Source organism: Sturnus vulgaris, chromosome 7 (genome assembly GCF_052056855.1).
Source record: "Sturnus vulgaris isolate bStuVul1 chromosome 7, bStuVul1.hap1, whole genome shotgun sequence".
In the NCBI taxonomy this organism is placed as follows: domain Eukaryota; kingdom Metazoa; phylum Chordata; class Aves; order Passeriformes; family Sturnidae; genus Sturnus; species Sturnus vulgaris.
In genome coordinates, this window is record NC_142249.1 from 25469557 (window position 1) to 25490110 (window position 20554).

General features: G+C 59.7%; 2 protein-coding genes across 2 annotated transcripts; one reads left to right on the forward strand and one right to left on the reverse strand.

Moving 5' to 3' along the window:
* Nucleotides 1-1030: 1030 nt before the first annotated feature.
* Nucleotides 1031-17356, forward strand: OBSL1 (obscurin like cytoskeletal adaptor 1). Its single transcript, XM_088168155.1, has 24 exons — nucleotides 1031-2287; nucleotides 3048-3317; nucleotides 3521-3781; nucleotides 4121-4426; nucleotides 4512-5162; nucleotides 5290-5562; nucleotides 8004-8276; nucleotides 9006-9278; nucleotides 9570-9845; nucleotides 10001-10276; nucleotides 10363-10638; nucleotides 10899-11180; nucleotides 11851-12126; nucleotides 12264-12539; nucleotides 12643-12909; nucleotides 13060-13329; nucleotides 13412-13678; nucleotides 13910-14176; nucleotides 14548-14660; nucleotides 14810-14963; nucleotides 15064-15225; nucleotides 15374-15478; nucleotides 15590-15856; nucleotides 16087-17356. The coding sequence occupies exons 1-24, from the start codon at nucleotides 1249-1251 to the stop codon at nucleotides 16092-16094; spliced, it is 6888 nt and encodes a 2295-aa protein (XP_088024281.1). The 5' UTR covers nucleotides 1031-1248; the 3' UTR covers nucleotides 16095-17356.
* Nucleotides 16401-19584, reverse strand: TMEM198 (transmembrane protein 198). Its single transcript, XM_014888044.2, has 4 exons — nucleotides 19334-19584; nucleotides 18652-19227; nucleotides 18224-18414; nucleotides 16401-17766 (listed from the first exon to the last, which is right to left on the reverse strand). The coding sequence occupies exons 1-4, from the start codon at nucleotides 19521-19523 to the stop codon at nucleotides 17620-17622; spliced, it is 1104 nt and encodes a 367-aa protein (XP_014743530.1). The 5' UTR covers nucleotides 19524-19584; the 3' UTR covers nucleotides 16401-17619.
* Nucleotides 19585-20554: the final 970 nt, after the last annotated feature.

Consider the following 20554-nt stretch of genomic DNA (forward strand, 5'->3'; position numbering starts at 1 on the left):
GGCTGCCTGGGGCACGGTGGTTGGGGAAGGGAATGGTTGAAGGGTGCAGTGGGGCCGCCAAGCCATCAGAGCTGTCTGTTTGTGTCCAAAGGAGCTGCTGTGGGGTGGCCCACGGGTCAGGGGCGTGTGTGGATGGGGAGATGGCTCTGAATGAGCGCACTGTCCCAGGGGTAGGGCTCTGGGAGAAAAAGTTCCCAAGGAGCTGCAGTCCCTGTCGCTCCTTGGGGACCAGCCCTCTCCTACTCTCTGGCTCATTCAAGAAGTATTTTTGTTTCCCCTCCCCCTGCCTTAGCAAGTCAGAGACGACCCTGCCCCAGTCCCAGCCATGGTGAGGGCAGAGGCTGGAATGCACTCACTGGGAGGAGGCACAGAGCACCCTGCCCTGCTCCTGCTCCTGATGGTGGGCACGGTTACCCACAAAGCCGGGGATCCTCCAAAAGCATGACCCACCTCCCTGGCTTTCATTTTGCCCCTGAGGCTGATGATTTCCAGCTGTAGTTTTGAGTGCACAAGGGCAGGATTCTGCCTGTGGGACTGCTCTCTGAAGGGGGACTCCTTCCCCAGGACCCCCCTTTGTCCCAGGACACGGCCCTGGGGGTGGCCGCCAGGCACAGGGGGTCCCCTGCCCACCCAAGTCTGGGAGGAAGTCCCAGTCCGGGTCCAGCCGGGGCCTCGCGCCTGTGACAACCCCGTGTCAGCACCTGCCCGCTGAGCCGGCCCAGATGCTGCAGGAATGCGGCTCTGCCACCACCCGATACTGTAGGAATGTGAATGCCCGGCGGGTGGGGAAGGGGCGGGTGGGGGCCCCTTTGCCTCCGCTGTCCCCCAGCCCCAGCAACCAGCAAGCAGCTTCCCAAGCTCCCTGTCTAGGCAGGGGTCCCCACCTCTGGAACTGGAGTTCCCTCTGCAGCCTGGGATAGGCTGCAAGTGTCTCAGCCCTCCGGGGAGCAAAGAACCACCTTTTGTCACCTCTCCTATTGCTTTGAGCTGGAAAATGAATGATTTGGGTGAGACAGGGGTAAATCCAGTGGGACTGTTCTGCTCCAAATGAGGGTGATGCTTCTGAAGCAGGGGGTCCATGCTGGGGATTTTGCTCTGGGTATGGGTCCCTCCAGGTTGGGGTCTCCACACTGGTCCATCTCTTTGAAGCCTGAGCCCTCACTCTAGTCTGTTTGTACATCCCACCCAGGCTGATGATCCCTACTGCTGCTCCAGCCAGCTGCCTGCTGTAACCCTGGGGAGTTGGTGATGGAGGGGTTTGGGGGAGCCCCCAGGTTCCTGGCCTATCCACGTGCCTTCACGGTCCAAAGTGGCACCAATGTGGTCCTGAGCTGCCAGATCACGGGTGATCCACAGCCAAGCATCCTCTGGGAAAAGGACAAGAATAACATCGAGCCCTCAGGTCGTTTCCATATGGAATCCAAAGGGGACCTGTACAGCCTGCTGGTGTCCTGTGCCACTCCCGGGGACAGTGGACTCTACGTCTGCAGGGCCAAGAATAGTGTTGGCGAGACTTATGCTGCCACTACGCTCAGGGTAGAGCCAGCAGAGCCCCGAGAGGAGGAAGGGTGCTCAGGCAGTGTGGCACCTGCCTTCCTCATTGCCCCCTCGTCCATGCGGGTGTGCCGGGGGGAGGACGTGATGTTCACCTGCAGGGTGTCTGGACAGCCCTGCCCGGTGCTGGAGTGGGAGAAGGATGGGCACAAGCTCTCCGACCTCTTTGAGAGCAGCCACTTTGCAGTGGGGCAGAAACCAGAGGACTGGCATTTCCTGAAGTTGTTCAGTGCCCGGCCCCAGGATGGGGGAGTGTATGTCTGCCGGGCTCGCAGTGGCTCCCAGGAGGCCCTGGCTGCTGCCGTGCTCCTGGTCGAAGCCCAGGCACTGCTGGACGGGCTCCCCAATGGCTCCCCTGCTGATGGTGCCGAGGTACTGGCGGAGCGGCAGCGGTGGCGGCGGCACGCAGCAGGACGGCGAGTGGGACCAGAGACCTGGGTGCCCAATGGCGTAGTGCCGGCCAGGGTGCCGGGAGCCAAGGCATTTGCGGTGAGCGCAGGGAAGCACGCCAAGTTTCGCTGTTACGTTACTGGCAAGCCCAAGCCAGAGATTATCTGGCAGAAAGATGGTGAGCCCCTCGCCCCTGGCCGCAGGCATCTCATCTACGAGGACCGGGAGGGCTACTTCATCCTCAAGGTGCTGTACTGCAAACCCCAGGACCAGGGGCTGTACGTGTGCACTGCTTCCAACACCGCTGGCCAGACCCTCAGCGCAGTGCAGCTCCAGGTGAAAGGTAGGAACATGTCCAAGGAGTGTTAGAGGCGGCCGGGTTCTGGGGAACTCAAGGAATTTTGTCAGGGGTGTGTCTGTGTGGGAGCCCAGCATCTCTGGGCTCCTTCCTGCCCTGTGCAGCCAAGGTCAGTCCAGTCTCCACAGGACAGAGCTGTGGGCTGGAAGCAGGGGTTGCTGGGCTCCTCCAGGAGCTGTGTCCTGCTCCATGTCTCTCTTCTTGCAAACAGAGGGGTGGCTTCTTGGGATAGCTGCGGATGTCCAGCCACACACGGGGAAAGGGAACAGTGCCTTGGTGACAAATTCCCCTGGAAGTGCTGAGTGATTTTGGCAGGCAGCCCTGCAGGGCATGGCTCCAACAGTCTGCACTGGCAGCAGCCCAATTGCCCCCGAGCTGTCCAGCCAGCTGGGGACAGCCCGTGGCCGGGGTTACCCAGTAATTGGTGCAGCCCTTGCCTACACCCCACTGCTCCCTTCCACTGAGATGCCTGCTGCAGCATGCTGGCTTCCATGCTCTTGCATCCCCCAAAACTCTCTGCTGAGATACTGGGGGCATCCCTGTGTCTCCCCAAGCTGTGCCCTGGTTCTCCCTGCTCTAGGGGATGTGCTTGTCGACGCAGTGTCCGTCTCACACAAGCCAGTGGAGAGGGCAAAGGAGGGCCAAGGGTTTGGCGCTTTTTGTGTGCTGGGAACCATTTGAGCGGAGGGCTGACAGTGGGTGTTGTACCCCACACACCCTAAGCTCCTGTCTCTTCATGTGGCAGAGCACCGGCTGCGGTTCCAGGTGCAGCTGGCAGATGTGGAAGTAGCAGAGCGAGAGGATGCAGTGTTGGAGTGCCAGGTGCCATTGGAGACCATCCCTACCTCCTGGTACCTGGAGGACAGGGAGCTGCAGCCCAGTCACAAGTATGTGATGGAGGAGCAAGGGGTGGTGCGGCGCCTGACCATCCGCGATGCCCGCACCGATGATGATGGCATCTACCTCTGCCAAATGAAGGACAAAGGGCGCAGCATCGCTGAGGTCTCTGTCCGAGGTAGGGTCAGGTCTCTGGTAGCACAGATTTGCCTTCCTATTCCCTTCCTTGCCAGGGTCCCCACTGCCCTCTGCATTTGCCTTCCCTCCATTTGGCTGATGCCTGCAGCTGCCCCTCCTCAACCTCCTCCTCCTCTCCCACCTCAAAGAGTCTGTCCTGTTCCCCAGCATCTCTACCTGGCCCTCATATATCTCTTCCCATAGGGGTGATTGTGAAGCGGCTGCCACGGAAGTTGGATGTGATGGAGGGGGAGAATGCAGTTTTCTGTGTGGAGACACGGGATGTGGTAGAGGGGAGCTGCTGGAGCCGGGATGGGCTACAGCTACGGGAGTCACCCCGTATCGTGCTTAAGAGCTTCAGCAGGACACACCTCCTGGTGCTGGTGCACGTCACTCGCCAGGACGCGGGCATCATCTCCTTCACTGTCGGGGAATCGCAGACATCCTCCCAGCTCCGAGTCAAGTGTAAGCTCCAGGCTTGAAGGGGTCCTGTGTCCTCTCTCCTGCCTGTTCATGGGGGTGATACGGAAGGGGAGATGGAATAGGCACCCAATATGCTGGGGGTGTGATGCTGCTATGTGTTTTTTGGGAAGGGGGTTTTGAGCAGGATCCCAGCCTCACAGGCACTCACAAACCCCTGTAGCCAGCAGCATGTTACACGGGAGCAAAACCATCCTCTCCATCAGAGAGAGAATCCCCAACCAGAATCAGAAACGGACTGTGTATCCCCACTCAGTCCTTCTGCCACCACCTCTAGAGTCTCGCTGCCATCCCCAAGCAGACAACCTGGGCTGTGACTTGCAGGTGTGAAGCATGACCCTCCGAGTGCACCAGTGGCAGCTGAGATGAGCGTGGTGGAGAGCAACACGGCTCTGCTGACTTGGTGTCCTGCACCTGACTCCCACCTCCGCCCCGCCAGCCACTACCTGCTGGAGCGTCGGGAGGCAGCAGGAGGGGAGTGGGTGCAGTGCCTTGCCACCGACCTGCCCAGCTGTGTGCGGGTGCTGGGTGACAGTGTGCCTCGAGAGGCTGACTACTGCTTCCGCATCTCTGCCACCAACAAGCACGGCAGGAGCACCCCTGTGGAGTTCCCTGGATCCGTGCATCTTGGTGAGGAGACAGGCAAAAGCTGGGATGTCGTGCCACAGTGTGCTCGTAGTCAGTGCTACTGGGGCTCAGTCTGGCTATGCTTCAGCCCCAGCAGCTCGTCTGGAGAGGGGTCTGCAGGACACATGGGTGAGGGATGGTGAGGATGCACAGTTCTCCCTGGAGCTGTCAGCCGTGGTGCATGGATCCTGGTTCCTCAACGGTGCCAGGCTGGGTGAGGAGGAAGATGCAGGCAGCCGGTGCAGTGTACAGCGCCGTGGGATGGAGCACTCACTGCTGATCCGTGGAGCACGGCTGGTTGACAGTGGGGCTCAGGTCACCTTCGTGTCTGGTGGTGTGCGGGACTCAGCTATCCTGCATGTGCAAGGTGATCAGGGCACTCGCCCTGGGGTCCTCCTAGGACCCCAGCAGGAGGGGCTGTCATGCTGGAGGATGCTTCTCACCGCTCCCCAATGTCTCTCAGCACCACAGGTCCACATTGCCCCAGTGTCTGAGGCCGAACGGCTCCGGAAAGTGCCAGCAGGGATGCCTGTGCTGCTGGAATGCCAGGTGTCCACCCCAGATGCCCCTGTCTGCTGGCTGAAGGACGGCAAGGCCGTGCCCCTGGATGACATTATCGCAGTGCAGGCAGAAGGCTGCGTGCGGAGGCTGCTCCTCCGCTCAGCGTGTCCCTCAGACACTGGTGTGTACACCTGTGACGCTGGGGATGACGCCGTGAGCTTTGTGGTGACCGTGACCGGTGAGCGGGGACTGTGTGTGGGAGCCTGGCCCTTACCTCCTGATAGTGCTCCTGCCCTGCTTCTTGTCCCCATCGTGTGGCTGAAAGCTGCAGCCAGTCATACTGAGGCTCACATTATCCCTGGCAGAGGTGCCAGTGAGGATCATCAGCTCCAATGAGGAGGCCTCCCATACCTACGTGGCCAGGCAGCGTGTGGAGCTGTGGTGCCAGCTGTCCCGCCCAGCAGCCCCAGTGCGCTGGTACAAGGATGGAGAGGAGGTGGAGGCAGGTGAGAGCCTGGTGCTCGAGCAGGAGGGGTCACGGTGCAAGCTGGTGCTGCCCTGCGCTCAGACACAGGACACAGGGGAGTTCGTCTGCGATGCTGGTGGGGACTCTGCCTTCTACACCATCACTGTGTCAGGTGAGTGTGATGCAGGAGGGCTGGTAGGGTCTCAGGGGCTTTCTTTGCTGGTGCAGGATGCCACAACGCATGTGGTACTGTCAATATTGTTGTAACTTTCTGTGGTGGAATACTTGTCAGACATGGTCTTGCCAGGTGCTCACCAGCAGTTTTGTTCATTGTTTGGTTGGGGTCCTCGTGGCACCCAGACCAGCTGCCAGAGGGAACAGCTCACTCTGCCTGTCCAAAACACCAGAGCACAAGAGAGCAGCCAGCACCTGCACACCAGAGTGTTGGCTGGACCTCTGCCATGGCTACTAACCAAGCCCTCCTCCAAGGTCCTAAAAACAGTAGGCCTGGCACCTGGCATGGGGTGACTCATGGTTGGTCATTGCTCTGATGGACAGCGTTAATTACTGACCTGAAAATTAGCAGTTGCCTGGAGACTGATGGCTGGGTGGTGTTTGCTGGGGGGGAGCAGGGCTCGGCATCCTGTGGCGGCTGCCCCAGCTGTGGAGCAGCTGCTGGCGTTGCAGACTGGCAGAGGATAATGAAAGCTGAAAGCAAATGAAAGGCTTCCCCTTGCTGGCCCCAAAATCCACATCCCACAACCACAGGAAGGCAACCAAGAGCAGAGCTAAAGCCCTTGAAAGGTGGTGTGACCGCAGTGGTAAAGCCTCACTGTGGTGTTAACACATGGCTAAGGGCCAAAGTCAATGGCTAAGGATGTAGGAGTGAAGATAGGTTGAGTGATAAGAGATATTGAAGAGTTAGTGGAGTGGTAACCGCTGGGAGGGTGAGGAAGGGAGGGGTTTTTTAGTGAGATAAAGGCAAAATTGCTAGTGGTAAGGACAGGCAGCGTGGGCTTTGGGCAGAAGCAGGAGTTGGGTGCTGTGTGGGAGTGTGGGTCATGGAGAGCTCTGCTTCCCTAGGATGGGAGAGGGAACACCATCTGCTGAAGCTCAGCCTTTTGGCTGAGCAGCTTTGCATTCACTTTGACAGAAGGGTCTTAGGGAGGCTGTCTTGGTTCAGTCTGGATTTGGACATCAATGTCACCAGCAGGGCTGGGGGCGGGTGCCTGGAGGCACAGGCTGACACCTCTCTGGCACAAGTGCCAGGCTGGCTGCTGTAGCCAAGCACTGCTGTGGCACGCTTGGGTTTCCCTGAGGTATCTCAGCTATCCCCCATAGGGCTGTTGTGGCATGGAGCCTGCCTGCCTCAAGCTTGGCCGTCCCCACACATCTCTCAGTTTTCCAGCAGCTGTTGAGCACTGGAGCTCCCTCAGAAGTAGTGAGAGGCTGAGGCCAGAGTGATGCTGCCCGTTGAGGGCTGGCACGTTATCCCCTCACATCAGTGCTGCTCAACATCCCCAGCTGCACTTCAGCAATGTGATTGCTTTCAGCAGGTCCAGGGAGAGAGGCAGCCGCCTGTCGTTTGATCAGGGAGCTGGGCGGATGCAGGCTCAGCGTGCAGCAGGTTAATCGCTGCACACTGGCGCCGCACCATTGCCGCACGCTGCGGGGCAGCGGTGTGCTGCTGGGCCTGGACATTGCAGCTGGGAACTGTCTGGGAAGCTTCCACCCAGATGCCCAGCATGGAGCAGCTGCGGGCTGTGAGAAGGGCAGATTGCTGGTCGTCCACCATTGTGCCCCAGAGCTGGCTGTGCCTTGTGCCTGCACGAGCCACGGGCTTGATGAGCACCCATGGAAGAGTCCAGGCCAGCTATGGCTGTTTGTTATGTGCACGGCCAGGCAGGCAGTGCTGGTTGTGGGCGGCATTCTGAATTTCTCCCAGGAGAGAGGAGGGCTGGTCACCTAAAATTTGTACTGAGAGCCCCACTGTCTTTAGAGCTCTGACTCAATTAAGGGGGACAATGTGAGCAGTGGTACACATTTTATGTAGCAAATTAATGGTGATTTTAGTGATGACTGTAATCTGGAATTGGGTCCTGGGTCCTGGTGAGCTGGAGGGAGGGGGCTGCTGGCTGCAAGCAAGTCACATGCCTGTGCCACAGTATAAGGAAATGCCAAGGCTGAGCCATGATAGAAGCACTGGCTGGCACCAGGTGGCCTCTGAAATGGGGAGATCGGCAGAGGGGAGGGTATCCCCTAGAAGAGCAGCTGCAGGGGATGGTGCTGGCACCACAGACAGTGATTATCAGTGCTGGGACTTGCCTATATGCATCCTCCCCATACAGCCTTCAACTCCACCATAGGGCAAAGCAGGGCAGGTACCATGGGAGCAAGCGCAGTAATGTACAGCCAGTTCAAAGCCTGGTGCTCCTCCTGGTTGTTATGTGTGAGAAGAGGGAGAGCTAGGCACGATGGTCTGGAAGCTTGTGGTGCCTTCCAGCCTTAAAGCCAACAAGCAGTGAAGCCATCACTCCATACAGGGCTGTGAGTGTCACCATCACTGGCTCTGGTCTTTAAGTCCTGGCTGAGCCCCATGTCTCTCCATGACAGAGGAGCCGGTGAGGATTGTCAGCTCCAACGAGGGAGCCTCCCACGCCTATGTGGCCGGACAGCGTGTGGAGCTGTGGTGCCAGCTGTCCCGCCTGGCAGCCCCAGTGCACTGGTACAAGGACGGGGAGGAGGTGGAGGCAGGTGAGAGCCTGATGCTGGAGCAGGACGGGCTGCAGTGCCGGCTGGTGCTGCCCTGCGCCCAGCCACAGGATACAGGGGAATTCGTCTGCGACACTGGTGGGGACTCTGTCTTCTACACAGTCACTGTGTCAGGTGGGTGCAATAGACACCTACATCCCTCTCCCCCTTCTCCCTCTACCCCAGCTCCTTGCTCACACTATGGCTTCAGCACCTTGTTTGCCTTTCACCTCCTTGTGAGCAGTTCCTTGCCCATGTCCCTGGGTTGGAAGGAGATGTGGGCAGGAGCATACAAGCTGGTCTGTCTCCTCCCAGAGCCCCGTGTCACACTTCCCCCCTACACCCCAGAGCACAACCAGCTTCCTACCTCCGGGTGATGCCACCTGACACCCTAGCCCTGCTCTTCCCTCAGCTTGCAGCCACCAGCACTGCAGGGCTGGGATATCTATGGCCACTGCCCCCAGGGCAGGTAGGATGGGAGGCCAAGTGACACAAGGTGTTGGTCCTCTCAGCCCGGAAGGTCTGCTTCACCCCAGTGCTGGAGGCACAGCAGCTCCGAGAGGTGCTAGCAGGGCTGTCCTTGGTGTTGGAGTGCCAGGTGTCTCCTGCAGAGCTGCCCCTGTCCACTGACTGAAGGACAGTGAGGCCATGGTCCCAATGCAGGTCCTGGCCATCTGCTCAGAGGGATGCTCACAGGGGCTGCACATTGCTGCAGCCACACTGTCTAACTCAGGGGTGTACATGTGCCATGCTGGGGACGATGCTGCCAGCTTCAGGGTGACCATGAGCAGCTGCCTAGGGGATTCCTGTCCTCACATGGGACTCACCCAGCACCACACCTGAGCCCTGCCATATCCCCAGCAGAGGTACCAGTGAGGATTGTCAGTTCCAACAAGGAGGCTCCTCACTCCTACGTGGTTGGACAGCGCGTGGAGCTGTGGTGTAAGCTGTCCTGTCCAGTGTCCCTGGTGTGCTGGTACAAGGACGGTGAAGAAGTGGAGGTGGGCGAGACTCTGATGCTGGAGCAGGAAGGGCTGCAGTATCGGCTGGTGCTGCCCTGTGCCCGGGTGCAGGACACAGGGGAGTTCGTCTGCAATGCCAGAGATGCATCTGTCTCCTACTCCATCTTGGTGGCAGGTTAGTGGCACCGCAGGGACATCCTGGAAAGGGCAGCACTGCCCCAGCTCTGTGCTCTGGGGCCCCCAGCCCTGCTCTCTGCCCTCAGCATTGTGGAGGAGGGTGCAGTTGTATCTCTGTGCCCGCTGCCCCTGCCCTGGAGCAGCTCTGACCTCTTTGCACTGGGGTGAGAGGATGTAGCTTCCATACAGCCCCACAGGGACAGGGACACAGGCGACAGTAAATAGACACGGCAGAGCTGTGAGCGGAGCAGTGAGCAGGACTCACACACTTCCTCCACATCCCCAACAGAGCCACCAGTGAGGATCCTGCAGCCTCCACAGCGCTCATTGGAGCTGCTGGTTCAGGCACCAGGGTGTGTGGAACTGCGGTGTGAGCTCTCTGTGCCGGATGCTCCGGTACACTGGTTCAAGGATGGCTTGGAGGTGGATGAGACTGATAACCTGCTGCTGCTGGTGGAGGGGGCCTGGCGCTGTCTCTTCATCCCCAAGAGCAGTGCAGAGGATGCAGGCGAGTACATCTGTGAGACCAAGGATGAGGCCGTCTCCTTCGATGTCAAGGTGTCAGGTCAGTGGAGGTGCTGATGTGGTTCTGGCCACCAGTGGATGCCCACCCACTGGGCCACCCCAGCACAGGTTCTCACCTGGGGCTGGTGGCAGAGGAGTGCCCAGGGCTGCGTTGTCCCTGCGCTGCTTTGTATCAGAGACATGTCATACCTGCAGAGCCCCCAGTGAGGATCCTGCAGCCCTGCAGACCTGTCCCTGTCATGACGGTGTCCCCGGGGGAGACAGTGACACTGTGCTGTGAGCTGTCCCGTGAGGATGCACCCGTGTGCTGGGCAAAAGAGGGTGTCAGGCTGGAGGCTGGGGGCAGCCTGGTCCTGGAGGAGGAGGGTGCCCATCGGCGGCTGCTCATCCCTGCTGCCCAAGCTGAGCACTCTGGAAAATACACCTGTGACACGGCCAATGACACAGTGACTTTCACCATACAAGTGCTGGGTGAGCATGAGGCTAGGGAAGAGCCTGGTGTGGAGTGCTGGGTGCACAAATCCGAGACCTCAGCTGTGTTGTGCTGGATGCTGCAGATCCGCTGGTCAGGATCCTGGAGAAGGATGTCCTGCCGACCAACCGGCATTGCCAGGCCATGGAGGACCTGGTGCTGGAGGTGCACCTCTCGCACACCCATGGGGAGGTGAAGTGGTACAAGGACGGGGAGAAGCTGCAAGACACGGGATGTGTGCGGCTGGAGGAGGACGGGGTGCGCCGATCCCTCGTGATCCTGGGTGCCACGGGCAAGGATGCTGGGGAGTATCTTTGTGACACCGGTGATGACAGTATTGTCTTCTTTGTCACTGTAGAAGGTGAGCAGGAGGTCCTGGTGGGGATGGCCAGGGGGACAGGACTGAGGTGGATCTGTGGCTGCTGCCAGGGTGTGAGGCTGGGCTGGGTGCACTGAGCACAGGGAGGCTTGTAGGGGGCACATGAGGAGGAGGCTGCACCTGTGTGGTGGCCCTGTGGAAACCCCTGTGCTGCTCAGCTGCAGCCAGAGGAGTCTGGATGTGGTCTGGTCATTGAGATACCCAGCACAGGTTGCTTTTGTGGTGATAGCCCATCTCTCCAGTTCCAGAGCCACCAGTGACCATCGTGGGCAACACAGGCACCACGGTACATCGCTGCCTGATGGCTGGGGAAGACCTGGTGCTGGCTTGTGAGCTCTCCCGGCCTGATGCCATTGTGCGCTGGCTCCGGAATGGCCAGGAAGTGCATCCAGGTGAACAGGTGCAGATTGAGGCTCATGGGGTGCTGCGAAAGCTCACCATCAATGGGGCACAGCCCAGCGACGCAGGGTGTTACATCTGTGATGCTGCCAGCGACCGCATGGTGACAAACGTGGAGGTGTCAGGTGAACTGGCTCAGAATGGTGGGATCATGCCACAGACCTGGACAAAGGGAGGGGAAGGCTCTGTGACCCTGCTGATGCAGGGCGGCAGCATGGCAGGGAAGGGTGGGAGCCCTGTCCCAAACTCTACAGGAGCCATTGCTTAGAAAGAGACATGTCAGGGTCGTGGCGAGACATGTCCCTGCTGCCTCCCCCAGCCAGGGGCTGTTTAAATTTAGCCTTGGCTGGCTCTCAGGCGCCGCTCCTCCTGCTTTGGCTGCCAAAGGCTGAGCTCAGCCTGGACTCTTATCAGCTGGAGATGGAGGGCTGTGCAGGGTGGGAGGGGGCCTGTTGCAGATGGATGACCTGGCTCCCCAGCAAGGTGTTCCGGATGGGGGGGTGCAATGAAATTAATGGTCTCAACGTGGCAGCTGTGTTGCCTGTACAGGGAGTGATGGGCTCTGCTGCCATCCCTTCCCTGAGTGAACCCTGCACTGCAGACCCCTCCAGCCTGCATGTCTGTCCCTCTGGGACCTCTGTCTGGTCCCACCATGACCCCCTGCCAGCTCCACAGCCCTTCTGCCCCACGGTGACTCATTGAGGGATCACCTCTCCACTTGCAGCAGCCCTATCCCTGCACTGTCCCACACTGTGGGGACATCCCTAACCCTGCCTTGTCCCCTGCACCCCTCAGCCCGGCCTGTGTGCATTGTCAACAAGGAGGAGGCGCAGAGCCCGCTGGAGGTTCAGGAGGGGGACAGTGTGACACTAGTGGCTCGGCTGTCCCCGGAGACAGCGGCAGTGCAGTGGCAGAAGGATGGACAGACGCTGTGCTCAGGTGGGCGGCTGCTGGTGTGTAGCGAGGGTCCCACACGCAGCCTCACCATCAAGCAAGCGGAGCTGGGTGATGGTGGCATCTTCCTCTGCGACGCCGGTGATGATGAGGTGCATTTCACACTACATGTGAAAGGTGAGCCTGGAGGTGTCCCTCGCCCACGCCAGGGGCAGGAGGAGCCTCATCCTTCCTCACGACGGGATGCTTTACACCCCCATCCCATGCTCGTGCCACTAGCAGGGCAACAGCTGAGCCCAGTGTTCCTCCGGCAGAGGCACCCGTGCTGTTCGTGAACAAACGAGAGGAGCAGGAGAAGCTGCTGGTGCTGGAGGGCGGCAGTGCCGTGCTCTCTGCCATCACCTCCACAGAGCGATCTGATGTCACCTGGCTGGGCCCGCAGCAGGCGGCAGTGGCCGGCGAGCGCTGCGAGCTGCGTCGGGACGGCCGCGTGCACAGCCTCATCATCCACAATGTGGCCATGGAGGACGCTGGCACCTACACCTGCCTCTCACCCCACGACCAGATGCAGTTCGACGTGAACGTCCGAGGTGGGCGGCAGGGGGGCAGTGGGGGTGCCCTGGGATCCTCCTGCAGTGGCAGCGAGTGCTGATATGGCAGATTTGTGATATGGGGAGTATCTGATATGTGCAGAGCTGCGGGTGAAGTTCCTGCGCGGGCTGTCGGACGTGCGAGCGCGGCAGGGTGAGCGGGTGGTGCTGTGGTGCGAGCTTTGCAAGGCGCGGGGCGACGTGGTGTGGCGGAAGGACGGGCGGGTGCTGGCGCCTGGCCCCCGCCGACAGATGACGGCAGAAGGACGGGAGCGGTCGCTGGTGCTGAGCCGCGTGGAGCCCGGGGATGCCGGCGAGTACTGCTGCGAGTCCAACGACGACCAGACCCTGGCAACGCTGACGGTGCAGGGTGAGCACAAGGCTTCCCCACCACTTCAGGGACTACTATTCCATGGGGGTGATGGGGATGCTGGCACAGTGATGTCAGGATTGCAGGAATGCTCAGCGTCTCATCATGACAGGGGGTCTCTTATGCTGTGCCCTGACAACCTCGCTGTAGTCCCCAGGGTGGTGGAGATCATCATGGAGCTGCAGAGCCTGACAGTGCTGGAGGGGGAGGATGCTACCTTCAAGTGCCTGGTGTCGCCCGAAGATGTGGCTGTGACATGGCAGCTGAATGGCCAGCCCATGGTCCCCAGTGATCGTCTGCTGGTGACGAGGAGTGGCCTGTGCCATAGCCTCACCCTCCGGCAGTGCCAGACAGGTGATGCAGGCACTGTGACAGCCAATGCCGAAGGGCTGGTGAGCACAGCTCGGCTGAGTGTACAAGGTGAGGGGGAAGGAGAAAGCTGGGGCTCAGTCCAAGGCACAGTCCTGGGGCCAGCTGCTGACCTAGTACACGGGCCATGCAGAGGCACAGGTGCTGTTCGTGCGGAAGCTGCAGGATGTGGTGGCAGAGGAACAGGGGGATGTGTGCCTGGAGGTGGAGGTGAGCCACGAGGCTGCCGAGGTGCAGTGGCTGAAGCAGGGCATCCTCATTCAGCCGAGCAGCAAGTACCTGCTGCGGGAGTCGGGGTGCCGGCGCACCCTCACCATCTGCTGCCTCGGCCCTGCTGACCGCGGCACCTACCGCTGTGAGAGCCTGCATGACCGCACGCAGGCCAAGCTCCACGTGGAATGTGAGTAGCAGGATGGGGATGGAAGGCAACAGAGATGGGCTAGGGACAGGGAAGGCACCCAACTTCTGTAATGGGAGTATGTGGGCAGAGCTGGTACTTGGGTGGAAGGGGTGGTCAGAGAGGTGACTGCGTGGGCAGGGGTTTAGACGATCATTCCAGCAAGCACAGACTGGGAAGCCAGGGGCTCTGTGGTGCAGCAGACACCTACTCACAGTGATGGGTCCCTCACAGCCCGGAAGGTGTCGATCCGGACACCACTGGCGGATGTGGAGACCTTTGAGAAGGAGACAGCCACCTTTCACCTGGAACTGTCTCATCCTGGCGTGACTGGGGTGTGGACACGGGACGGCATCCGGGTGAAGCCCAGCAGTACATGCCGGATCAGTGCCACAGGCTGCGGGCACAGCCTGACACTGGAGAGGCTTGCACTGGAAGACTCAGGCACTGTCACCTTCACTGCTGACACTCTGCGCTGTAGCGCCCACCTGCGTGTGCGGGGTATGGTCCCTGGGGCAGGCTGGGGGGTGTGTGGCACTGGTGCTGTCTGACCTGCAGCTGATCTGTACTGGGAGACACCAAGCCTGACCTCGGCCACCCTGGGTACTTGTGTCCCCCTGTCCTGGATAGGGGTGACAGTGTGCTGGCAGTGTCCCCCTATCCTCAGGACGAGATGTGAGCTTAGTATTGGGGACACCCATCCAGGGTCTGGGTCCAGAGGCAGCTGGAACACCACTGATGAGTGCTTGCCCATGGGCAGTGCCACTCTCACTCCATGCTAAAATGCCCCAGCCACAGCTACTCTTTCCTGCAGCCCCAAGTCCATGCCTTTGTCCTACCAAGCCTTCCTGTCCTGTGTCCTGCCTCCTCAGAGCCTCCAGTCACTATGGTGAGGGTCCCACGAGACCTGGGGGTCCCAGAGACAGGAGTCGCCAGCTTCGAGTGTGAGCTGTCTCGCCCCAATGCGGAGGTGAAATGGTTCAAGGTGAGGGCTCACCCTAATCTCCTCCAGCAGCACCTGGCCATGTCCTCCTACCTTGCTTTGTCCCCTGGCCACTGCCTTCCCTGCCAGGGCTGCAGACAAAGCAGAGGAGCCAAAGCAGTGGGGTGTGCTGCCTGTTTGCCTCCGTGCAGGATGGACAGGAGCTGCGGCCAGGGCCCAACTGCCGCATCTACTCAGCGGGACGGCGCCGCATCCTGCAGCTGAGCCGCTGCGAGCTGACTGACGCTGGCAGCTACACCTGCGATGCAGGTGACTGCCAGGCCTCTGCCATGCTGCATGTCCAGGGTACGGTCACCCAGCTCCCAGCAGTGTGCACACCCCCAAACCCTATGCTGCCTCCTCCCCTCATCCTTGGCTACCCTGCCACCCTGTCCATTATCTGCAGAGCGCCAGGTCCACATTGTGCAGGAGCTGCAGGACATCCAGGTGCGGGAGGGTGACAACGCAGTCTTCACCTGCGAGGTGTCACATGGGGACGTGAAGGGCGAGTGGTTTCGGGACGGGGAGAAAATCAAGGTCTCCAGCACAGTGAAGATACGGCAAGAAGGTGGGGGTGCAGGTTCCACACCTGTTTTGGGGGCTGGGAAAGGGCAAGTTCAAGCCGGGGGAGTTTGTGTAAACAAAGGGGAGTCCCTGGCCCCTGCTTACTCTGGGTGTGCATTGCTGTCACCTTGAGCCAGCCTCTCCCTCCCCAGGGACCCGGCACTTCCTGCTGTTCTGTGGTGTGCGCCCTGAGGATGAGGGACTAATCCGCTTCACAGCCAGGACAGTCATCTCAGAGGCCAGTCTGCAGGTGGAAGGTACCAGTGCAGGCTGCGTGGTCTGGCTGGGCTCCAGGGCTGGGGTGTACCAGGTCAACTTGTGGTGGCCCGCTCACCCCATGATGCTGACACCTTGCCCCCACCTACCAGCACTGCCAATCCGGATTGTGAAGCCACTGCGGGACAAGACGGTGCTGGCGAGGCACAAGGCGACACTGGAGTGCACCGTGTCCCACGCCCGGGGCCGGGTGCGCTGGCTCCGTGGGGACACTGAGATCTTTGCCGGTGATAAGTATGAGATCTGCAATCTGGACTGCTACCGCACACTTATCATTCACCGTGTGGGCCCTGAGGACGAGGACTCGTACACCTGCGACGCCTTCGACGACCGCTCCACTGCCCGGCTCCTTGTGGAGGGTGAGTGGGCAGCTAGAGGGGCACCACTGGCTGCTGTGCCTTGCAGTGAAGGGACACCAGAACCTGTGTTCCCATCCCCCATTGCTTGCAAGAGTCTGAGTGCTGGGCTGGAGAGAGCAAGTTGGATACAGCACCAGGGGTCTGTTCCTCCTCGTCTGGGATGCACCTTTTGGGTGCCCCACCAACCCTGGCAATACCCCAGCTCACTCTGACTCCCGTTGTTCCCACAGGGAGCTAGAAGCCAGGATGCAGTTCTCAGAGCATGCATGTAGACTGATGGATGCCACTGCTGAGAGATGTAGTCATGCTCCCCCTGGCATGGACAGACACAGGACACCATCCCCAGCCTGCTCCAGCCTCAGGGCTCAGCAATAAACAGCCTTTTTTTCTGACATGGCTTCTTCCACACAGGCGAGCTGGGGTCTCGTTAAGAGAAAAGGTGGTGGCACCACTCTACATCCTGCTCAGCATTCCTGAAAGCCCGGCCCTTTGGGCCCCCCTTCACCCCCGCCCTCTGCTCAGCCCTTGGCTTTGCACGCCAGACTCCGAAAGGCTCTTTACTGTGTGGCCGAGGCCTCAGCAGCGTTTGGCACATTTACAAAAGAGACTGAAAAGGGGGATGGCAGCACAACGCTGCAGGAAGGGGGTGCCTGGCAGAAACATGCAGTTCCTGGGGCAGCGGGGCCAGCTGGGCTGAGCTGGGGGGGCTCCCAAAGCAGACGGCTCCCTGGTCCAGTCTCACCACCATCCTGCCTGCCTGGCCATGGGAAAATCCTGGCTCACTCCGTAATAAGTTAATACAAATCACAGCAAGAGAAATATATACAAGGCGTGAGCCTCTGCCCGCAGCAGTGCTCTGGGCAGGGGCTCCTGCCCTGCCCTGCCCCAGGGTCCCCCCGCCACTATAAAAATCCAGTCGCCAGCAAAATAGCGACGGTCTCTGATACTGCAGGGGTCCCCGCATCCCTGAGGCAGCCCAGCCTTTGCCCAAAGGCTGGAGCCAGTGTCCTGTCTCCCAGCAAAACATTTTGTGGGGGATGCACCCTGCCAGCGCAGCTCTTGCTGGACAGGCACGAATTGCCAGCATAACCTTGGAAACCACCTGGCCATGGCAGTCTCTGCCCCAGGACCACTCTGGTCCAGCTTGGGAAAAAGGAGTGGCGAGCTGCTCTGGGGTGTAGGGAGGGTGGCTAGGGCAAGAGGATCTTCTGAGGAGGCAGGTTTTGGGAAGCACTGCCTGGGATACGCTCTTGGGGACAGGGCACACATGCTCTGGGGATTCCCTGCTGGGAAAAGGGCCATGGGACCTGCTCTTTGAGGAAGGGACATAGGGGACAGGCACTTGGGGAGTTGCTCGGGGTGCAATGGGGTGGGGGCAGGCGTGGGGAGCTGCTCTTGGGAAGCGGGGGGGGAACTCAAATATGGGCAAATGTTAAGATGCAGGATGAGCGTGCCCGGGCCATAGGGTAACGCATAGCAGTGGGGGCTCGGGAACCCACCACCTCAGCAGAGCCACTCGCACTGCACGTCCATGGGTTCTGGTCCTTGGGCTGAGTCCCTGACAAAGGGCTTCCCCAGCACCTTTGGGCCTCACAGGCAGCTGGGGCTTCCCCAGACAAGTCCATGTGTCTCCAAGAAGGGTTTCTATTGGCAGCCCCAAGCCAGATGTGGCCGCTTGGGGCCGAGGACAAAGTCCTGCCTGTCTCAGGGGTTCTGTCAGAACAGGCTGGGGTGCTGGTGTTGCTCGAGGTCACTGGGTTGGCTTATACCCTCACAGCAGGGCCAGAGCCTGTGGTGAGGGGCACGGTGGAGCTGCAGTCATAGTCCAGGTCCACCACGGCATGGGAGCTGGCGATGAGGCTGTTCAGTGATGGTCCTGTCTGCCGCTCTCGGAAACTCTGGATGTAGCTCTGTGAGAGAGGGGGAACAGAAAGTGAGGGGGGCTCTGCTCCTGGAAAACTCCACCCCACCCTACCCTAAATGCTGCTGCAGCCCCACCCGGCCCCCCCTCAAAAACAGGCCGGTGGAATCCCCAGCACTCAGGCCCTCCATTGGCTGGCCACAGAAGGGAGCACAGCCTTATCCCTCCCCTGGGCATTTTGCACCTTGCCTACTGCTTGTTTCTACTATGCCCACAGTGCTCTTTACCAGCAGTTTTCATTTGCTTGCAAAGGCTGAAGTGCTCCATGGTAGTAACAGCTTAGCCCTTCTTGAGTTGCTCAGTCCCTGGGACACCCCAGACTCATCCCTCAAGGAGCTCAGATGTTAGGTGGTGCCTGGGCACCTCTCCATGCCCCAGCCCACCCATATGGAGAAGGAATGGCTGTGGAGACTGGGGGAGATCTCTACCCTGGCTGCGGGACTCACGGGGGAAAGCACGTCCCCATCAAAGCGGCGCACAGGGTTGGGCTTGCGGCGGTAAGCAGGCTCAGGGGGGTGGGCTTTGTGCTGGTGGGGTGGTGGATGGTGAGGTCTCCTCTTCTTTTTCTTCTCCTTTCGGTCTTCCCGCTGCTTGATGCGCATCAGTTGCACACGGCGCTGCTGCCGGCTGATGATCACTGTGGAGCAAAGTGGCCTATGAGCACTGGGGAGCATATCCAAACGATCCCCGCAGCCAAACCAGCACCAAAACTTTGTGCAATCAGGCCTCCCTTGGGTGGTGTGCCACCACAGAGTCCTGAACCCCGTATCTGTATCCTTGTGAACCAGGTGTTAGAAACATCCACCCCAGTCCCCAGGTTCCCAGCTCCTACACTCATCTTATGCTGTGCCCATCTGCCCCACTCTCCACACACCTTCTGTATGGGAGTAGCCCTCGGCTGTGACCTTCCACTGGACTAGGACACCCAGTGTGGTGAGGAGTGGCCAGATGCCCAGGATGACCCAGCTGTACCAGCACACAGGGCGAGCAGGGGCCACCTTGATGCGCTCATAGATGTACTGCACCAGGAGGAAGAGCTCGATGAAGTAGTCGACAGTGACGGTCATGATGGCGCTACCAAAGACGGCGGTGGAGAGGGTGGTGAAGAAGCGCTGCCACTGCAGGGTGAGGACAGCAAAGAGCATCCCTACACCCAAGAGCAGTGCGATGGGGATCCACACCGTTGGTGGGTGGTAGAATTGCTCCATCACCACCAGCGTGGCCACCGCCAGCAGCAGCCCCAGGAGCAGCCCCACCATGAAGAGGCCAACGCTGCGCACCAGCATGGTGACCAGCCCACACAAGACTCCAATGCCCAACCCAATGCCCACTGAGGCCTCCACGCTCAGCTGTGTGTCCAGCACCCTCTCCTTGTAGCACAGCATGAAGATGATGATAGAGCCGAACATCAGCCCCGTCAGGAACATGACAGCCTTGAAGCAGCGGTAGCCTGTGGAGAGACCACCATAGTCAGGGAGTGGATGGCCAGCATCCCCCAGTTCCCCTCTGCCCTCCTTCCCACTTGCCCCACCAGCAGTTGGGCTGGCCTGGCTCACCGAAGAAGCAGTAGATGATGCCAAAAAGGCAGCACATAGCGCACACCACTGAGGGCACCACCTGGTAGCGACGCTCAATTTCCTGCTGGCAGCTGTGCCCCCACTCCTGGCCTGGCTCGTGCGGCAGCAGCTTGAACCGCAGCGTCTGCACAGTTGCAGTCATGGCTCTGGGGACTCCGGGGAGAGGCATCAAAATCTCCACTCCTGCCTCATAGCTCGCCAGCAGAACTGTGTCCCGGCACCCGCCCCACCTGGTAGGAGAGAGACAAGGAGAATGGAGGAACTGGTAACATATGCCTGGCAGCGATCTCACCACTCAGCACCCAGCCAGCAGAAATCCTGCTCCGTCCCCCAACTACGTGAGTAGAGAGGGAGGGAATGGAGGAACAGCCTCATCAGTGGGAGTTCAAACTGTCACCCGGCATGTGGCTGAAGGGATGTGCTGTCCCCAAAGAGCCTGCCTGTCTCCCTGGGAGCTTTGTGTCACTTAATAATTTGTCTGTGGCTTCAGTTTTCCTGCCCATGCCTCTCTGGCACCACTTCCCTGTTAGATTAACAGGAGACTTCCACAACTTGGTATTTTCTGCCTGTGAAGAAGTAATTATGCTCAGTAATTAAGTCACCCCTCAGTCTTCTATTTTTATAGGCTAAACAGATTGAGCTCTTTAAGCTTGTACTCCAAGGCATTTTCTCCAATCCTCTAATCATATTTCTGGCTATTTTTCATCTCTGCTCCAGCTCCCACTGTCCTTGTAAAAACAAATTGGGCCTTCACACTAGATCCAGCCCTCCCATGCCAATCCATGGGGCTGGAAGGGCACCAGCTGTAGCTGGCACTGACCCTAACCCAAGGGCTCACCCATAATGCGGCGGCTGTGCCGGTATGCTGAGCAAACAGTTACCGGGCCCCCCGCAGCGCCTACACAGACGGAGGGGTCATAATCCCCTGCAAAGACTGATCCAGCTTCAGTTTAAACCTAATTACAGCATCTGTCTGCCTGCTCCCACCTGGAGCCAGTTCTATCCCCCTTCACTACCCTAGTCCCTTTACAGGCTCCGTTGGTTTAGAATGGGTTTATTGTCACAAATTGTCCCCAGGCCAGCATCACTCCTTCCAAGTGCCAAGTTTATGCGGCCAGTTCAGGACAGCTCACAAAAACAGCGCTCTGGGAAGGAGCTGGGAAGAGGGCAAAGGCTGCAGTCATGGCTTTCTGTTGCCCA

What these genes read in the sequence shown, in the direction of transcription:
- OBSL1 (XM_088168155.1), top strand. Translation starts at nt 1,249, where the DNA reads ATGGAGGGGTTTGGGGGAGCCCCCAGGTTCCTGGCCTATCCACGTGCC. An exon ending in AGTGCAGCTCCAGGTGAAAG is followed by an intron (nt 2,288 to 3,047) that starts GTAGGAACATGT and finishes TTCATGTGGCAG; the next exon opens with AGCACCGGCTGCGGTTCCAG. An exon ending in TTTCACACTACATGTGAAAG is followed by an intron (nt 12,127 to 12,263) that starts GTGAGCCTGGAG and finishes TTCCTCCGGCAG; the next exon opens with AGGCACCCGTGCTGTTCGTG.
- TMEM198 (XM_014888044.2), bottom strand. Translation starts at nt 19,523, where the DNA reads ATGCCTCTCCCCGGAGTCCCCAGAGCCATGACTGCAACTGTGCAGACG. An exon ending in GGGCTACTCCCATACAGAAG is followed by an intron (nt 18,415 to 18,651) that starts GTGTGTGGAGAG and finishes TTTGCTCCACAG; the next exon opens with TGATCATCAGCCGGCAGCAG. An exon ending in ATGGGGACGTGCTTTCCCCC is followed by an intron (nt 17,767 to 18,223) that starts GTGAGTCCCGCA and finishes CCTCTCTCACAG; the next exon opens with AGCTACATCCAGAGTTTCCG.